At 43.5% G+C, this 18729-nt stretch overlaps 2 protein-coding genes across 2 annotated transcripts; one reads left to right on the top strand and one right to left on the bottom strand.

Moving 5' to 3' along the window:
• Positions 1–326: 326 nt before the first annotated feature.
• On the top strand, positions 327–4267 carry capza1b (capping actin protein of muscle Z-line subunit alpha 1b). The gene is made up of 10 exons (XM_080497439.1): positions 327–524; positions 1536–1599; positions 1720–1771; positions 1875–1938; positions 2021–2227; positions 2317–2396; positions 2490–2568; positions 2650–2721; positions 2821–2883; positions 2956–4267. Exons 1-10 carry the CDS (start codon positions 486–488, stop codon positions 3094–3096), a joined length of 861 nt encoding a protein of 286 aa, XP_080353565.1. The 5' UTR covers positions 327–485; the 3' UTR covers positions 3097–4267.
• Positions 4263–18439, bottom strand: cttnbp2nlb (CTTNBP2 N-terminal like b). Its single transcript, XM_080497438.1, has 5 exons — positions 18380–18439; positions 16213–16320; positions 8610–8861; positions 7802–7909; positions 4263–6625 (listed from the first exon to the last, which is right to left on the bottom strand). The coding sequence occupies exons 2-5, from the start codon at positions 16309–16311 to the stop codon at positions 5339–5341; spliced, it is 1746 nt and encodes a 581-aa protein (XP_080353564.1). The 5' UTR covers positions 16312–16320; positions 18380–18439; the 3' UTR covers positions 4263–5338.
• Between the last annotated feature and the right edge of the window lie 290 nt (positions 18440–18729).

Genomic DNA, 18729 nt, shown 5'->3' on the forward strand with positions numbered 1-18729 from the left:
GCAGTACAAAGTTACCATTTCCGGCTGTGGTTATCAAAATAAAATTAAGCTTTTAAAAATCCGCCTCCCAATTAACCAAAACTTATGTTACAAATAACGTATACATGTTGAACATAATTAATTCATCTCAACACATAATAATTTTGGTTAAACAAGGACAATATTATCATTTTCTTTATATTTATAAAATATAAACATGCTTTTGTTTCGTAATTAAATCACGTCTAACTGGAAATGCTATACAGTCAATAAATGTGTTTTTAACATCCCCCTGCATTGTTAACGTCCTTTTCACAGCACTTTCTATTGCGCCTGTGCAAATTTGTTTTCATAATATTTCAAAGTGCAATAAGACGCACATATATGCACAGGGTTGATTTAAGCGAACTCGGAGGCCCGCATTCACTCAGTTTCCAGCGTGTGCGTGACGGAGCCCGTTGTGACTCTGCCACTCAGCTGGGTAGGTGGGGTCACAAAGAGCCAAGATGGCTGACTTTGAGGAGCCGCTGTCAGATGAAGAGAAGGTTTGGAGACACTTTATTTATATATTTAGCGATACTTTCTTTTATATTCACCCCGGTGGAGTGTGTTATACGTTAACCTGGAGTAGTAGTTGCTATTTGGGAGAATAGCGCCTGTTTTTGGTCTCCCATCGAAGTGATAAACTTGTGTTTTGTAGCCATTAGCTTCCTGGCCAATGCTAGTTAGATCTTATATTTGTCTCATTTGTCTCATCAATATTGGTGGCGGTTAAAACCAGCAGGAACTGCAACCGGAAACTTCCCGATAGTTTTAACTGAACTAAAATAATTCCAAAAGTCGTGTGCATTGCCAGTTTGAAAGCTCTCCAGGCGGAGCTTGGTGGTGTTGCTCTCGCATAACGGCAGCTAACATTAGCAGCTAATGTTACTTTGCTTTGGCTTTCTGGGTCAAACAGATTCAGTTGCAGCTCAAATACTTTGTGTTGGCCTCACATGGTTTGAGATCAGGATATAGATGCCTAGTGATCAGGCTGGGATTGATGGTGGCGTCCTCCCTGAGCACCAGCTGGAGGAAAACCTCAGATTACTGGGCATTAAACTACTTTGCATAGTCTATGTTCTTGAAAGAAATAAAAGTACATATAAGACATAACAGTACTAAAATCAAGAATGGCAACATTCCTCTAATAACATCGAGATCAAACTTCAAGTGACGTCCATTGTGAGAAAATTAAGGCCAAGATGATTTGAGTTTTCTCTGACATGACACACAGTCCAGACTTGTTGTTTCCACTTCAATGGAAGAGTACAGCACTTTATGCACAACATGTTTGAATTACACAAGATAAAATCTAATGCAGAAAATCCATTTCGTTTTGGTAGTGGTTCCTGCTTTAACTATAAGAGCTGCCAGCAAATAAAAAAACAGACTTTATTCAAGGAAAAGTTTACACAATTTGCAATTTGTCAAAATGTGTTTCTATGATTATTCTACTCAGTTTAAATATTGAATATATGTATATCATTGTCATTAATACCTGATTTAACCCACAGGTCCGCATAGCGGCCAACTTTGTGACTCATGCCCCTCCAGGAGAGTTCAATGAAGTATTCAATGGTAAGAGGCAGATTTGCTGAACTCTTGGACTTTAATGTGGATTTTTTTTTTTTCATTGTTCCTAGCATTTGTGATTTCAACAGACATTGAACATATTAAAGCATTTTTATTTCTTGGTAGATGTGCGGCTTCTTCTCAACAATGACAACCTTCTCAGGGAAGGGGCTTCACAGTAAGTTCATTTTCTGTATAGGGCATATATTTCTTTCACGAATTGTGAAAACGACTCGCTGTCATAATATGAGTGTACCTTTGTGTCCATTTGTTCCGTCCAGCTCCTTTGCCCAGTACAACATGGATCAGTTCACTCCTGCAAAGCTCGAGGGCTACGATGAACCGGTACATTTCCCCTTTAAATTATTTTCATCAAGGCAAGAGGTTGAGACGAGCTTCTTTAATCTCTCTTGTACGACCTTTACAGGTCTTGATCACAGAGCATGGTGACTTGGGTCAAGGGCGTTTCCTGGATCCGCGCAACCATCTCTCCTTCCGCTTCGACCACCTCAGAAAAGAGGTGAGCGATGTGCAGCCATACGATGGCGAGTCGGCTCTAAGATCTTGGAGGGATGCCTGTGATGCTGCCCTCAGCGCCTACGTCAAAGAGCACTACCCCACTGGCGTCTGTACGGTAAGGTACACAAATACTGACCCTAATAGAAAAATGTAGGCGGTACTGTTGACCTGTTTTTGCATAACTGCACAGTTTATGTATTACAGGTTTATGGGAAAACGGTTGACGGACAGCAGACGATCATAGCCTGCATTGAAGGACATCAGTTTCAACCCAAAAACTTCTGGTAAATATCTGCCTCTAAAGTTTATAGTCAAACTTTATGACAGAGATTGTTCTCATTTGTAATTCTAAACTTCCCCTGTTTTCTTCACCAAAGGAATGGTCGCTGTAGGTCTGAGTGGAAGCTCACCATCGGACAATCCACCGCTCAAGTGGTCGGAGTTTTGAAAATCCAGGTCAGCAGATGCGTCTAAGAAGTGACAAGAAAAAATTGAGAAGTGTTAAAGGCAGGTTGCTGAATAATGTCCTTTCTCCAGGTGCACTATTATGAAGATGGGAATGTACAGCTGGTCAGTCATAAGGAGGTCGAGGAATCAATACCAGTGGCTGTGAGTAAAAGTGTCCTCGATGTATCAGACTGAATCCGTGTATCCAGAGGAAATCCTCCATCACTTTTACTAACATGCTGATGTGTGCGTTTCTCCCAGAATGAAAACCAGACAGCGAAGGAATTTATCGACATTATTGAGAATGCAGAAAATGACTACCAGGTAAGCGAATGGGTCCTGTGTCCGTCATGTATCTTAAAATGATAGATTTACATCTAGTCTCTCTTCTCTCAGACTGCAATCAGTGAGAACTACCAGACGATGTCTGACACAACCTTCAAGGCCCTGCGTCGCCAGCTGCCTGTCACACGCACCAAGATCGACTGGAACAAGATCCTAAGTTACAAAATTGGCAAAGAGATGCAGAATGCCTAGTGGGGGGGCCAGGAACTAACCGGGGAGACAGACGCTCCTATGGGCCCTTAACGCATCTATATATAGACGCAAGGACTAACCAAAGCGAAACTATATCAATATGGGGCAAGGAGTTAATTAAAAATATACAAACAAAAAACCATTAGCACAGATCTGCTGTAAAGAATGTGGATTAAAAAATCCTTGTTTGAGGGTGTGTTGGGACAGTGTGCAGGGCTGTGCTCAGGACTGCTGCGTTAGCAAAGTAAGTTTCCTTTAAGAGCTCCCAAAAAGTCATTGTGAGATGTCTCGTTATTGCTTTGTTTAGCAAAACTCAAAAGTAACTGTGGTCATGTTGCAGTTCTCAGCACACGGACAAAGAACCAGGACACACAAGGCAGCTGATAGAAGAATTTAAGCACATCGCCACATATCAGGGTGTAGTAAATAGAAGTCAGGGACAGCAGTATAAACAGGAGATGTCCGTAAATAACATCTGGCATTTTAACTGATGCCTCACTGGTAACGTTGCTAAACTTACACGGAACTTAGTTACTATGAAGGAAAGGAACCGTATTTCAACCTCTCGATGAGCACAATCCTTAGCATGGCTCTGTAGCTGTCTGTTTGTTCTGAAGGAAGTCTTCTGTTGTGCTCGACTGACTGTACGGTCTCCTCACCCATGCAAGCTATGATGATTGAAATAAGACAAAGCAACTCCCAACGCTGCAACATCTGTGAAGCATTCTGTTTTCTCATGTTGGCAACACCTCCATTGCTGTACAGCTTTTTCCTTCGTGAAAAGGAAAACCTATTAACCAAGATTTATTTGCCAAAATCTCTTTCCTATGGTAAAGAACTCCATCGTCCCACCCATGTATTCAAATTTCTATTTTAATATACTGTTTTGTTTCCTTTTTTTTCTTTTTTGGTTGGAGTCTTAGAATATTGCACTCTTTATTGTGATTATGTGTTGGTCGATGCCAAGTGAATGCAAAGCAGTTGCCATGTGAGGCGAGATCTGATACTGTACATGTTCTATGACTTTGGAGTAGGCCGACTCTGGATCATTTACTTGTTAGCTAGCCTGTGCTGTGTTCAACCCTCACAATATACTATGACTGTGTGCCCATCAGCTCTCATTTCAAGACTGTACAGCCCCATTCTGTTCAAATAAATGAATTGAGCATCATTGTCCGATTTTTTTTTTCTTTTATTGCACTTACTCCAATCAAGACTGACACTGTGTTAAAGTAGAAACAGTTTATTTAAAAAAAAAAAAAAAGATGGTATGCTCATTGACTTGACTGCTGATGAAGGTTTATATTCATACACAGCAGTATGTACAGATCTGACTGGCTAAAATTGTATCCAATGAATTATTTTTGAAAGTCAAGTAGCAAAAGACATACGATTTCAATCCTAGAACAATGTGTACAACTGTTAGAACAAGTCACAATACTGTGTAAATAGGTTTTCATATAGTTATTACAGTAGTAAGAATCAAACCATAAGTGTTCAATTAAATATCTAAGCGATATCACACGATAGTGACACATTGTCCTCCCTGGTTTGAATGAAGGAGAAATCTCTTCCCTGAATATAAGGAAAATAAAACGACATATAGTGACGCAGTGCAAAGTGTGCTCTCCCTTTTCAAGATCAGCGTTTTCGTAGTAGTAGAATAACAGTACATGCATTGTGGCGATCGTTCACTGAGAAGAAACTAAAATTTTCAAATATATTTACAGTTTAGTAGTATTTTTGGGATTATGATAGGAACTGCATAAAAACACATTTGGCAGACAGAAACAGAAACTACTCATCTATATTACTGTGAAACTGATCGTGAGGCTTGCCTACTTCTACATCCATGTATTTTATACCTTCCTCTTTTTGATTGTAAGACAAGCAGTTGGAGCATTATGGGGAAAAAGAAAAACTGCTGTTAAAATAAAACCAACAAAATCCCTTTTAGAGTTCAAAATCAACAGTGTAGGAATATTACAGAAAATATAAATAATTTCATTCTAAAAATTTGAAACTTTACAATATGCCTACAAAAAGGAATACAAATAAGAAATGCAAAATTCAATGACAGAATCTACAATACACTCTGTTTAACTCTGCTAATTTCCAATTGTTTATCAGGTTAAAAAGAGGTAGGGGGTGTTTGAATCATCCTACTGATTTGTGTGCTATAAAGTGGGGTTTGTGAGGATTACAAAGATGTGGACGGTGGTTCATTTCAAGGCTATGGTTGTTAGCTGCTCGAGGACAACACCAGGTCTGCCTCTTTGGCTCCGTCCTGCCCGCCGCCGCCGTGTCCGCAGTTCCCTGTCAGCTCGGGGAAGAGGCTGGTCCGAGCAGAGTGGCTTGGGGAGCCTGGAGTGGGACTCATGCCCGGCTTCTTAGGAGGGATCGGAGGAGGATGGGTCCGTTCCGAGCGAGGAGGGAGGGGCGAGCGGATGCCCGGCGACAGAGGGCCTGAAGAAGGAGACCTCGACCCGGTGGGAGACGCAGCCAGGTTGCGATAGTCTGTACCAAATGGGGAGCTGCTGATTGGCGCCAATTTGACCCCGGCCTGCTGGCTGGTGAAGCGGGACAGCACCTGAGTGACGGTGTTGCGGGCAAGCTGCTTGGCTGTGCTGTGCTCTGGCGGGGGAGGGACGGAGGTGGTGGTAGTAGGAGAGAGGTCCCGGGGGGAGAGAGGACCGCCGTGGTGCTGCTGCTCCAGCTCAGCCTGACTCTGAAACTTGTGTCTGGCCGCCTGGAATCGCTGGTTGACTCCAGCCTGATAGGACGACTGGTGGAAACCTGGACTTCCCAGACGCTTGGCGAGAACAGGTGAGGAGATGGGGGAGGAGGAGAGGGAGGACGATGCAGTGCTGGAAGGGGAGTGAGGGTTGGGATGAAGAGGGGAGTGCAAAAGTGCTCCTCCGTTTTCTACCACACTTCCATTCTCTGCGCCTTTCACCTCCTGCGGCAGTTCTGTGTCTTTATGATGGCCGTTGACCCTTGGTAGTGATCCTGACCTTGGAGTGACCGTTACCTTTCCATCCGGCTCAGTTTGAACTGACGCGCAAGCAACTACCATCTTGGACTGCGTCTCCTTCACCTCCGCCACGGCTTCTTTTACTCCCTCTCTGCACGTTTTGGGTTCAGCCAGCCTCCTCTTCAACTCGTCCACCTGCCTTTCAAGCTCTCTGCTCCTCTCCTCCTCTTGGATGAGCCTGCCTCTCATCTCGTCTCGCTCTGTGTCAAATTCAGCCAGCTGCCTCTCAGCCTTGGTCTCCAGCTGTGCTGCTCTGCTCTTCTCCCTCTCCAGGATCGCCCGGAGCTTCTCCAGGGTGCCGCTCTCCTCCTGCAGCAACAGGTGGAGCTGGGAGGCCTTCTGCGCCTCCTCCTTAGCCTGGCTGCTAGCTTTCTGGAGCTCCAGAGACAGAGTGGAGGAGAGCTGCTGCTGCTGGGACAGCGACTCCTCCACCTTGCTCACAACTTGTGCTTGTTCCTTCTCTAGCCTCTGGACTGTCGCATGCTCGACCTCCAACTAGGAAGAGAATGAAAGGAAAGACATGTCAGGAAAGAAATGGCCACAAGGTGGCAAAATAGCACTATTGTACTACATCAGTGCCAAACAGAAAGAAGACACTTAAAACAATAGTTTTCTCAGAATTTGAAGTAAATACATGTTAAATTGTATGTGTTCATTTATAAGCTGCATCTATTAAATTCCACTGCAATCATGAATAAAAACATGGGCTAAGTGTTTCCAACACTTAATTATTGATTAAAATGCTGCTTTATTCATTTTTATGGTAGCTTCAGTGTAAGTGTCAAAACATTTGTGTTGAAACTTTATCAGCTCTGCTTGTTTCTAATAGACTGAATTTAAGTCACACAGACGTATCAAAATCGATAAGACGTGTCTCCTCCAGAAGTTGGTGGAGACAGGAACGGTTGTTTCACCTTGTTTAAGAATAAATTTGCTTGCGAAGCATATTTATGGAAAGTTCCCTTCACCTGGAGGTCATCGCAGGGTGACTGCTGCTTCAAAGCTTTGATGACTACTTGGAGGAAATAAGAGGTGTTGAACTACAATTGTGTGTGTATGCCCTGTGTGCGCACACACACACAAAAAAAACCCAATGACGGGAAAGCCTGAGGAAGACTGGGGGACATTCAGGAACCCTTTCTTACATAATGTCTATGATGTGTGTAGTAGTTGAGTGCGTGTTCACGGTATGTGTGTGTGTGTGTGTGTGTGTGTGTGTGTGTGTGTGTGTGTGTGTGTGTGTGTGTGTGTGTGTGTGTGTGTGTGTGTGTGTGTGTGTGTGTGTGTGTGTGTGCTGGCTGACCTTGCATTAGACATGGACATCTATTATCTCAGGTTTCCTGAGGCCATAAAGCCCCACGGCTGCTGGACAACTAAACAATGGCCGCTTCCTCATCTGTTTCCCATAGAGCCGCTCTGTGCTTGCAGCCCCTGTGTGCGTCTACACTTTTTACAGGCCGAGCCCTTTCCACCTACTGCGTTACACAGCGCTGCACTGATGACTCCCTGCTCAGTCACTGGGTCTTAAATCACAGCTACAACAATAAAAGAGGCTGTGCAGAGCAGCAGAGAGGGGAAAGGGAAGCAGAGTCACCAGATGTGCTCATCTATCAACAAGCGAGGCCTTTTGCCAACCATAAACAGACAAACAGCGAAGAATCCCCGGCTCACCTGTTGCAGCAGTTTGTCTCTTTCTGTCTGCAGCATGAAGGTGAAGTTAGCATGCTGTGCAGAGTCCTGAGCACGTCGCCGTTTCTCCTCCTCCAGGTCAGCTATCATCTACGGAACACAGGCATTAAAAAGGATGATGAGACATGCAGTCCTGTTGTTTTGTTTTTTTTAAGTCAGTGAATCATTTTGACAATGCTGAAGGTGTTCTGTGAGTCTGTGGTGCCTATCCTATATGACTTTAGTCAACAGCATTAGCACCTTCAGCAACAGACTCTCCGAAACGCTCTGCGGTCACAGAGCTTTCCTTTCAGTAGCTATCAAAGTCTAGAATTCTCATCTATAAATAGTCTTTTTTTTTTACTGACAAGTCCTTTTCTGTAAAGTTACTGTCAGTTATTTCTGCTCTGTGTGGAGGAACACTGTAAAGAAATCTCCCCTGGGATTAATAAAGTATTTATATTCTATTTATTCTGACGAAAAAGAAAGGAACTTGAAGTTAATTTATCTTGATGGCAGAATGAAACATGACCATTTGGTTTGCGCAGAGACTCGGTGGACTTCGTCTCGCTGAACTTGATCCCTGGAGATTCTTTAGATTGAGTTTTTAGGAAGTTCATACACTTGTTGCCTCAGCCCTCTCAGCGGCAACATTCAGAGAAATCCAAACACACGCATTTTCACACACACACACACACACACAAACAAGCCTATTGTCCAATGTGAGCCTCAGTGTGACGCATCGCCCCCACACCACACGCAAATCTGATGAGAAGTCAGGGGAGCCGACGGCGCCTGCGGTGCCCCTTACCCTCCTGTGTCTGCTCTCAGCTGCAGCCAACTGTCCCATCATCCTCTCCTGCATCCGCTTGCAGTGAGCCATGACCAGTTTGAGCACAGCCAGAGGGTTGGGGCCCACCGCCTGGCCCTGCAGATGTGTGTGAGGTTCGGTCAGCGTGTTGTGGCGCTCTGCAGCTTCGTTGTCCCGCTGCAGGGCCAGGAATGGATCGCTGAGGTCGTACTGTCCGTACCTCTCCTGAACAAACGCATCTTTGTGTTGCGCCTATAGAGATGAACATAAATACAAAACACAGGTTAAAAACAAACAACAAAAAAAATACCACATTAGTCCATTATGTTCTGTACCACTACTACAAGGCAGAGCTAATTTCTATGCACATGTTCACTCCTGACTGAGAGAAAAAAAATACAGTTCTGTTTATGTGTGTTAGTAAGAAGGGATGAGGCCTTGAGCTTCCACAGAGAAGATAACATGAGGCCCCACTCCCCAGGCCAATCAAAACATAAAGTAACTCATCTCAAACACACTCACCGTGTGAGGATTTTAGTTTTCAGGGATACATATCATCACTGTGACAGAGACCCGGGGGGTGTGTGTGTCAGTGTGAGCGCAGGAAATCTGCACTGAGTGATCTTATCGTTAGCGTGAGCACAAGCAGATGGTCTTTCCCGTCATCCCAAACACAAAGAGGTGAGGCACGGCCGTCCTCCCCCCACCAGGGGCAGATGTTAACTCCTCCCCAGGGATGCAGGGGTGAAGGACTGGGGCTTCAAATCAGACACAAAAAGAAAAGAGAAGGCCTTGAAGGTGCCTCATATTGTCTTCATCAACGACTAAAATATCAGGGTGATGTATCCTGCAAAGGATCTGTGGATCAGCTGCTGGACTGAAAAGTCCTCCAATCCCAGTGTTGGACAGGACGAGATGAGGCATCAAACCATATGTCCCAGAATAGAGTGCATGAACGGGTGAATGTGACTCATCGTTCAAAGTGCATTGAAATTGCAAAATTAATGAAATGCACAACAAGTAAAATCCATTAGAAGTATCATTACTGCTGTTAAAAGCCCATTATAAGACTTTTAAATACTGAAATATCTGTGTGCAGTTTCTTTTACTGCTTTGTGTATCTGTTTCTGCACTCCACTTTAGATAGGGAAAAAAAAAAAAAACCTATGAGATAATAAAGTGACAGCAAATTTGTTTCAGAGCAGAAATTTGGCAGGCAGCTCACTAAATATAATACGCCCCACATTATTGAAGCTCGTGTGACAGAAACGGGTGGTCTGAAGAGAAATGAAGTGAAACATGAGGGGGCTTCTGTTGACCTCACTCCTGGTCACCCTGAAGGGCCATCAGGAGGTCTCATTAGCTGCATAACACTTTAGTAGGTCTAAGTTTCAGTGGTATGCAGTGTCAGCTGGCAGCACATGCTGCAGAGTTCACTCCACGTGCCTTCAGGACACCGGTCTCCATCTCCAAATGCAGTCCTCATCAGGCACCCCGGGCTGCCAGCCCACCCTGACATCCCCCTGCCCCAACACGCATGGCACTGCATTCCTCCACCGGGTCATCATCATTTCTGAGAAAATGCCTCTCTCAACTTCCGCCTCTCTTTTCCCTCACAACACTCTCAGATCATAGCTGCACACACACACACACACACACACACACACACACACACACACACACACACACACACACACACACACACACACACACACACACACACACACACACACACACACACACACACACACACACACACACACACACACTCTGTGTTGGAGGCTCTTTCATTTTGCTGCATGAACAAAGAATGTGGCCCTCAGTGAAAAGATTACAGCACAAAGACACTTTCCTCAATGCACTGGGTTTCATGCATTGTGTGTACGTCTCATTCTCCAGGCTGCCATGCTTCAGAGTTTGAGAGAAAGTTTCTGATAAGGATGTTTACTTCTGTTTTGCGATTTGAGTGTGAGTCATTGTTTCTGTTTTCAACTGTGGCTGCGTGCATGTATTATCTGTTTTTTTATCTCAGGCTTTAGAGTGAACCTGCAAGCTGCCTTCATCTCGCTGGAGACCAAACTGCCGCTTCCTGAGTTAAAGAGCTATTTAAACACACCATTAAGTGTCAGTCTCTCTCTCGCTCTCTCTCTCTCTCTCTCTCTCTCTCTCTCTCTCTCTCTCTCTCTCTCTTTCTCCACCCCCTCTCCCTCTCCCTCTCCCTCCCTCCCTCCCTCTCTCTGCTGCTTTTTTGGGATAGTTCTGATCCTAATGACAGACTGTGACTTTCCTTTATGAAAGAGTACAAGAGGGAAACCCTACAAGGCTCTCATTTCTGTTCAACTGCTGATGACACTCACGAGAAAGAGTTTCTCATATGTGAGTAATTGACTGTTTTTTTGTGATGAAAAGATGTTGAAATACACAGCGAACACAAAAGAATTCTTCACAAAAAAAAGAAGGTAGGAAGGAAGGACTGGGTCACTGTTGTCTTCAGCAGACTTTCTTCTAATGCATCCCTGCTGCAGTAACAAGGTATGAAGGATAACCTGATTCTTTTCACCTGGAAAAAAAAATCTCTGTCAGTTACCTCCAGCCTCGGGGTACAATCATGCCCTTCTCAGAGCTGAAAGGAGTCAAGGAGTCCAGTTTCCCTGTAATACAATGAACTCTTGACAGCATGGATAAAACCACTGCACTGGATAGCACCCTACACGTATCTCCTGTTACAAATGTAAAGATTTCCCATCCAAAGATTTAGCTAATACAACAAATGGAGGGAAAACGTAATGGATGCTCACCCATGTGTGAACAAATCACTGCAGAGCGGGGTGTCAAACACATTATAGTTCAGCCACAGACAGTCCAATATTATTTATTATCCAGACCAATAAAACAGTGCCATAATAACTTTTAAATATACAATTTCTTTGCTGTGTTTCATAAAACCAAACAATTACTACATATAATTACAATCTAAAAAAAAAAGAAGCAATTTTTAATGATGTCTTCTGGTGCAAAATACTGTGATATGTCCAAAAACGTTTTCCCATAGCTGTTCCATTATGCAGGTTTTAACAAATTCACACTGATAGCATGGTTTTGAGTCTAGTTTGATAGCAATGAGGTTTCATGGCAGATATCTCAGCTGGTTTATCAGTATCGCGTTGTCTCCACTACCCTTAAGAACTTTGTTCAAAAATCATTGTTGTGTTGGTGTTGCTTCATGTTTGACATCCCTGCTGCCAAACAAGTGGAGACAAAATTAATGACAAAAAACTGACGCTAATTTCATTTAAAGACAATGACCACATAGTGCAAAACCATTATCCACCGGTAAGATGATTGCAGTCTGATATAAAAAGAGAGAGTCATTAAGTTTGTCTTTTACAGTGAAAATATGAATCCTGTCAATGGATCTCCTGCCCCCTGTAATGCTGGTTACGGTCTCTGCACTTCAACAGCCGTATTTTTGAGAAATTCCTCAGAAAGTCAACCTCATTTTGCTAGTTTGTACTCCATGTTGAGACAGGGTAGAGCTTGATGTCCTACTTTACTTGAAATTCAGAATACTATTTGGTGTGCTTTATCTGCTCTAATATCAAGTAGTTAAATCACTGAGAGAAATAGATGAATTTTATGTGAATGTGCTGTGATGATTCTGCAGGAGGTCAGACAAGTTGACCTGAGGAAGGTGAAGACCCCCACATTCACAATGTGTCTTTTTACAATGTTTGATTAAGTGTAAAATGTATGCAGAGATTTACTGGATCTTCCAGGAGTTCCTCTTTGCTGATTTTTTTTCAACACAGCGTAATGATTTTGCCCTTTTATATGGAAATTCAGTTCACTTAAAAATTCATGAGCCGTTTTACGGTGTAATGCAGAGTAAGCGTAATTCACCTGTACACGATGTTCGCCCTCATGACACGGTTTTATAGTGCAAATGAAAATTAAAGGAGAGAGTGACAGATGGGGAGATGTGGGATTTTTAGATGCACACTTTATTAAATGTAAGCTTCGGTGTGTGCATAAGGCTCGAGCCATATCCTCCATACCTCACAGCCACATATTAACCACTGATGGCACTGAGATAAGAGGGAAGGCAGCAAAGTAATGTTTAACTGCCTCAAATGTTATCATTAATGGTTGGTGATGAAACATGAAAACAGGTGCTTACAGCCCTTTGGTCAGACACTGTGTTTGGAAGGATTTACCATTTCACCGTGTGAAAGAACAAAGTGCTTCAGTATATCCTGAGACAAAAGGCCCCGTCTTATTGTTTTACACAGGTGGTATCTCTATTCATATTGATAACTGTCAGCTTTATCTGTGACAAGCACATAGTCTCCTCTTTAGTGCGAACAGCAGTGAAGGGAGGAGAACGATAGGAACCGTTTTATTAAAGTTGGATTGCGACATACCAGACAAAACCATAAAAAGGAATGTGAAGAAAAACACTGGCCAGTTCCTGTTCATTCACAAGCAATAATCACTGCTTTTCTGAGCTCCCATTTCAACGATACTTTACTTTGTTTTCATCGGAACATTTTCAGCTTCGAGCTGCACTCCCGCACGCCGGGATCACTTCACAAACATCAGCAATCACTGTGCATTAAACCGCTATATGAGGGGTTTGCTTTTAGGTAAAACTTCGGCAGTCGTCTTAACAGCATGCCTAAAGCGGCCAGTTATGATGAAGAATAAATGCTCTTATCTGAACAACACACTCCTGCTGGTCTCTATTGTTTATGGAGTCAGGAAAAGACGTCAGCCTACAAAAATAGACGGAACGTTTTTAGGATTACAGGCCATGACATCAGATGGGGAAGAAAACAGGTCGTGTTGAGTGCAAGAAGCACCGCATTGAAACACACAAACAGAATCAGCTGCTTCAAAAACAGGTTGTTAAATTACATGTTTCAGGTTCAACAAGCAAAGATCTCTGGTGTAATTGGATGTTGGTATTTGTTTGAATGATTTCCTCACTTAGTGTGTCAAAAGTAGTGGAAAGATCCGGTAAATAAAACCTCAGACACTCGCACATACATCAATGTCTTTAAAGAGATTAATTTGGGCTGCAGGAAACTTGTTTAATTCTGTGTTTATCCTATTAAAGCCTCACAGATGGGCAGTAACAATGGAATTACTTCCTGTCTAGATATAGACGATCAAAAGAAATGCCACTCCTCTTGGAATGCAGGACCTGTTTCTGGTGTCACACTGTCAGGAATGTTCCCTCCACTAAAACTGTGCTCATCTGTCTCAGTAGAAATGGGAACCAAAAACAAAACGATGCGATCAAGAATCTGTAGCGACAAGTCTCGCAGGTGACGCCATCTCATCTTGAAAGCAAACACTGGGGCGGCTCCACGTCTCCAAGGGTGAAGGAAGGGTTAAAAACTGAGCAAACACGGTCGTCCTGAGCAATCTAAAGGCATCCCAAGTACTCTCTGCAAGGAGGTGGAGAACACGTCAGACGCTCGTTCACTCGTCCTTGCAGACTGTAAACACTATTGGCACACACAAAGTGTGTTAATTTGTGTTAGCTGACAAAGGCTGAATGGAAGTTAAAGAAGAACAGTGCTATACAGATTAAATGGTACCTTGTGAATAAATCAGAGAGGGAAGCCAACCAGCCAAGTCACAGGGAGACAGTCAGTATAAATAGACTTTCTGGGTGTCAAATCGATGCAGAGAAATAGCACTGACTTGGGCACATAATCCTCCTATCAGGCCTGACACTCCTTCCGACACACAATCTGCCCTAACTAACCCAGTCAGTAATTTAGTGTACAGGCCCCCGGCGGGAAAAAGGGAAGTCAGTGATTTGAGCCTACAACTCCATACATCCTCTTCACAATAAACAGTGTAGCCTCTGAGTGGTCCAATGGAGACCACCAAACTATGTGTGTGTGTGTGTGTGTGCAGGCATGTGTGTGTGCGGGCAGAGACACACGGGTCATAGTTAGACATGAAAGACGCCCTTAATGTGGATGTGTTTGAGAAAGAGAGAAGGATGAAAGGAAACTGAACAAAAAGCTGAGGAATAAGTACAGGCAACAAGATGTCCTCAGGGGATGATCGTGTGTGTGTGTGTGTGTGTGTGTGTGTGTGTGTGTGTGTGTGTGTGTGTGTGTGTGTGTGTGTGTGTGTGTGTGTGTGTGTGTGTGTGTGTGTGTGTGTGTGTGTGTGTATGTGTGTGTGTGTGTATGCGCATCCGTTTTAAAAAGCTGCCATTTAAGGGGCATCTAAGCTGGAGTGGTTGGAATGAATTTCCTCCAGGCCCTGACACAGAAATGCTCCAACGATGACGGCCTTTCTGGCTTCCTAGATAAACTTCGCTATCAGGCCCTATTCATTATTCAACTGGACGGTCGTGGCAGATACTTGTTCTCATCACAGACTCCATCACTGTTTCAGACAATGAGTCAAGCATTCAGTTTCATCCAAGCATGGAGCAGCTGCAGTGGCCATGAGTGTGAGAAGCAGCCAGGGGTGCGGAGCGAGCCAATTAGACCGGATTCAATACTGAAATTCATTGAAGGAAAGCTGTGCTCTTCACCCAAGTGAGCGAAAGCACAAAACTTAGTAAGTTGGAAATGAAAGAATGAAGCAAATCGAGGGGGTGTCTTTTAAAATACATAAAAACTGCTGTGAAATTATTGAAATCTGGAAACAAGGGAAGACCATTTAGATATAAGACTGCAAAAAAAGACTACTATTTCACATCTCATGGTTTTTCAGTTCCATTCCGGTAAGCTTTTTTGTGCCTTTTCTGAGACAATGAGCACGGATAAGCTTCCTGTCGAGGGATCTCCCGTCAGTAACTTCACATACCTGCTACACCTTCAACAGTGTAAACTGTAAACATCTCCATTGCATATAATCCTGTTCATGATAATCTTATTTGTCTAATGTGTTTATTTGTCTACATTTTCTATTCTATTCTATTCTATTCTATTCTATTCATCTATTGTTCCCCTCTTATGACTCAATAACAACAATTCAGTCTCCTTATTACAATTCCTCAAACTGATGAGATGAAGCAGTGACATCATTTTGGGATGTTTGTTGGTGGAAGCTGAGAATTGCCTCTGCAGTGATGACATTACAGGCCATTTAATTACACTTTAAGAAAGATTTCATAGATTAGTTTCTTGTTCCAGCTGAATGAAGCCGAGCTGACCACCTTCCCAGCCTTCATGTTCCAAAACACTAGTTCCCCTCGCAGGGAGGATAAAAGTATGGGGCTGGACTGAAATAATAAGAATTAAGTTAAAAGTTTAGACAGGTCCTGTTCTGGTAGAATAATGGGTAAGAGCTCCCAGAATGGCTCCTATGCTATTGTCCTCACGAGCTGCTTCCTCAGCTTCCTGTTTACACATCCCCTCCCTGTTCGTTCACATTCTTCCCGGCTGTGTAATGCTGAAGCAGGTCCATTTCACTCTTAAAGGTTGCAGGCAGACCACAGTATGGACATGCCGTCATTGGTCATGTCACGTTAGAATTATGTAGCTGCACTCCTGAAAGTGGGTGCTTGGTTCTGCGATGAGCGTTGCTGCACATCCATGGAGAGATGTGTTGTGTTGAGGAGCAAACTCACCCTGAGGGCATGTATGACTACATCCTGGGCCTCCAGCTCCCCCTCCAAGATACTGAGGAGAGTCAGCAGCTCTGCTCTGCTTAGAGCCTCCACGTTCATCTTCTCCTCCTTATGAAGACAGACAGGATGAAAAGAAGAAGGTCAATAGAGCTCTTACTGATGCAAACAACCCCCCCCCCCCCCCCAGACATTACAAAAATGAAAAAAATTTCATTGACTTAAACCAAAGTAGATAAAATGAGAAGAGTCAGTAAATCAGTACACTGTTATGTATTACAAATACATTCAAGTTTAAAACAGCACACCCACATTAATCTTAGCACCGCACAGGGCTAATATACAATAGGACTTGGGGTCCCATCTGTGGCCTCACTGGGTTGTGCGCAGGGTTATAAACAGGACTCCATTAGCATATCAGCACATTAAAGGTGCAGAGAGACCCGGGACAGTCTTCTGCTTTATTCAGTCCAGTCTTCTGTGGGAGTTCAGGATCCTCCAAATCCCAACGCTATTAGACAAATGTGACCTGCTAAAGCACCTCTTATCAAACCCATTGAAAGGTCTCAGACATCCTGTGCCTGCTTTGAAGTATCCTGTGAATCATCGTCTGGGTCCGGTCTTGTCATATAATCCAGACAAAACAGCAACTGTGCAGCATGACATGCCAGGACACACTTGTAAGAGATTGTTAATCTCAATGTGGTTCTCCTGACTAAATAAAGGCTAATGAAATGAATGACAGACTCAACAGGTTTTTTTTTTTTTTAGATATTCATATCAAATAATAAGGCCACTCTCAGATCTGATCATTGGGATCCGCTCTTCAGAGACTATAATTACATGGGTTATATATGTGTGGGCTTTGAAGTCAGATAAGAATCAGCCTGTTGCCCACACCTTAAAGCTTCACCACATCTTGGCACAGATTTGATAAAACTCTCAAACTGTACCAGGGGATAAAGATGCCACTCTTGTGTGTTCATACTAATCTTTAGTTGAATCAAGATTTGCCCTCTGCAAAAAGCGTTCCATCTGACTTGGATAAATCAAAGCAGATCTGCCTGCACTGAAAGCGAAAGCATCGCTTCTTCACTTTTCAATCCACCTCATGGCCATAAGAGTTTAAAGTCCTCTGTTTACTTTCTTACTGCTGCGTCCCAAAGCACTCTCCCTAAAATTCCTGGTTGCATTCTGTGGCTAGCCACAAAGCAGCCGAGTGTGAAACACTAGGTATTTACTGCCTACTGCGTCTAACCCAGCCAACTTATTTTTTATATATATATTAGTTCAGATCCATGCAGTTTGAGCTCTGTGTCATCTAATATCTAAAAAATGGCTGCAAGGACAGATCATCCAAGCATTCCTAGGATACCCAAACCACAGGAATCATCAGTTCCACTCTGTAGATCACCAAGTGGCTGAGATGTAATGACATTTTAACTCATCACTGGCTGATTGAAACGTTTTAAAATATAAGATTTACGCTGATCATCAAGATGTTAAACCGTAAACACTTGTCAAAAGTGAACATGTATCAGCTCAGTTTTTCTGTCTGATAGTGTGCATTCATACCAAGGTTATTTTTCACATTTGTGTCCTCCATTTATTCCTCTCCTGGTTGTATTTTTGAGAACGGGTAAGGTGCAGATCAGGAGGGGCTCAGTGTGCAGAAAGTAGTAAATGGTGGCTGTGAGGAGCCACCTGCCACGCTGGGCCTTTGTCTGACACAAAAGATTGACAATTTCAACGTTTTAGCTAAATTTAGTCCAATTGTAAAGAGCCACCGACCTCTCGAAAACAACTGAATTAGCTACAATGCGTATAGATTGCCTGTAGCTATTATGGTAAAATCAATGATGTGTCAATATCACTGGAGGACTCACACCCATTCGGCTGGAAGTGAACTCAATACAAAACCCCTGGATTTGTATGCGTTTTCTCTCATTTAGTGCTTATTTTTCAACAAAAATCTACTAATTCGTGCCTATTGTGGGTCTGAAAAGTTTCACTTGACCATGCGAGTAGATCTGATCCCGGGTCACAGACCTGTCAATAGACTTTTTGCATTTTGATGTTGAGTCCACAAAGGGCTCGTCTCCAGTGGAGGGAGGGAATCTGACGGCAGGCTGCACAGATTACCAAAACCTACCGTGTGAACCAAACATACCTTGGTGCGCTCTGTTGTGCCCGCATTAATTGTTCTCCGCGTCCAGAAACCAGAGTCCCAGCAGCATGAATCAAAGCAGCCCACTGTCACAGCGCCGAGCTGCGAGCGGCGTCAACAACAGACGCTCATTGACGAGGCGCGCAGCCAATCACAGCGCGGCACCGCGGTGCTCTGGCCAATGGCGAGCGGGGCTGTCGCCAGGGGGCGGAACCAGAGGCGTGCCCGCGTATGCAGGATAAACCTCTTTGTTTAGGACGTCCAATGTTAGATTCATATCACAAGTGACTGCATAGTCGGCTTAGTTGCACAATAAATGCGTCTGAGAACTTGTGTTATGTGGTTTAAATGTT

The sequence above is a fragment of the Blennius ocellaris genome (genome assembly GCF_963422515.1).
Source record: "Blennius ocellaris genome assembly, chromosome: 5".
In the NCBI taxonomy this organism is placed as follows: domain Eukaryota; kingdom Metazoa; phylum Chordata; class Actinopteri; order Blenniiformes; family Blenniidae; genus Blennius; species Blennius ocellaris.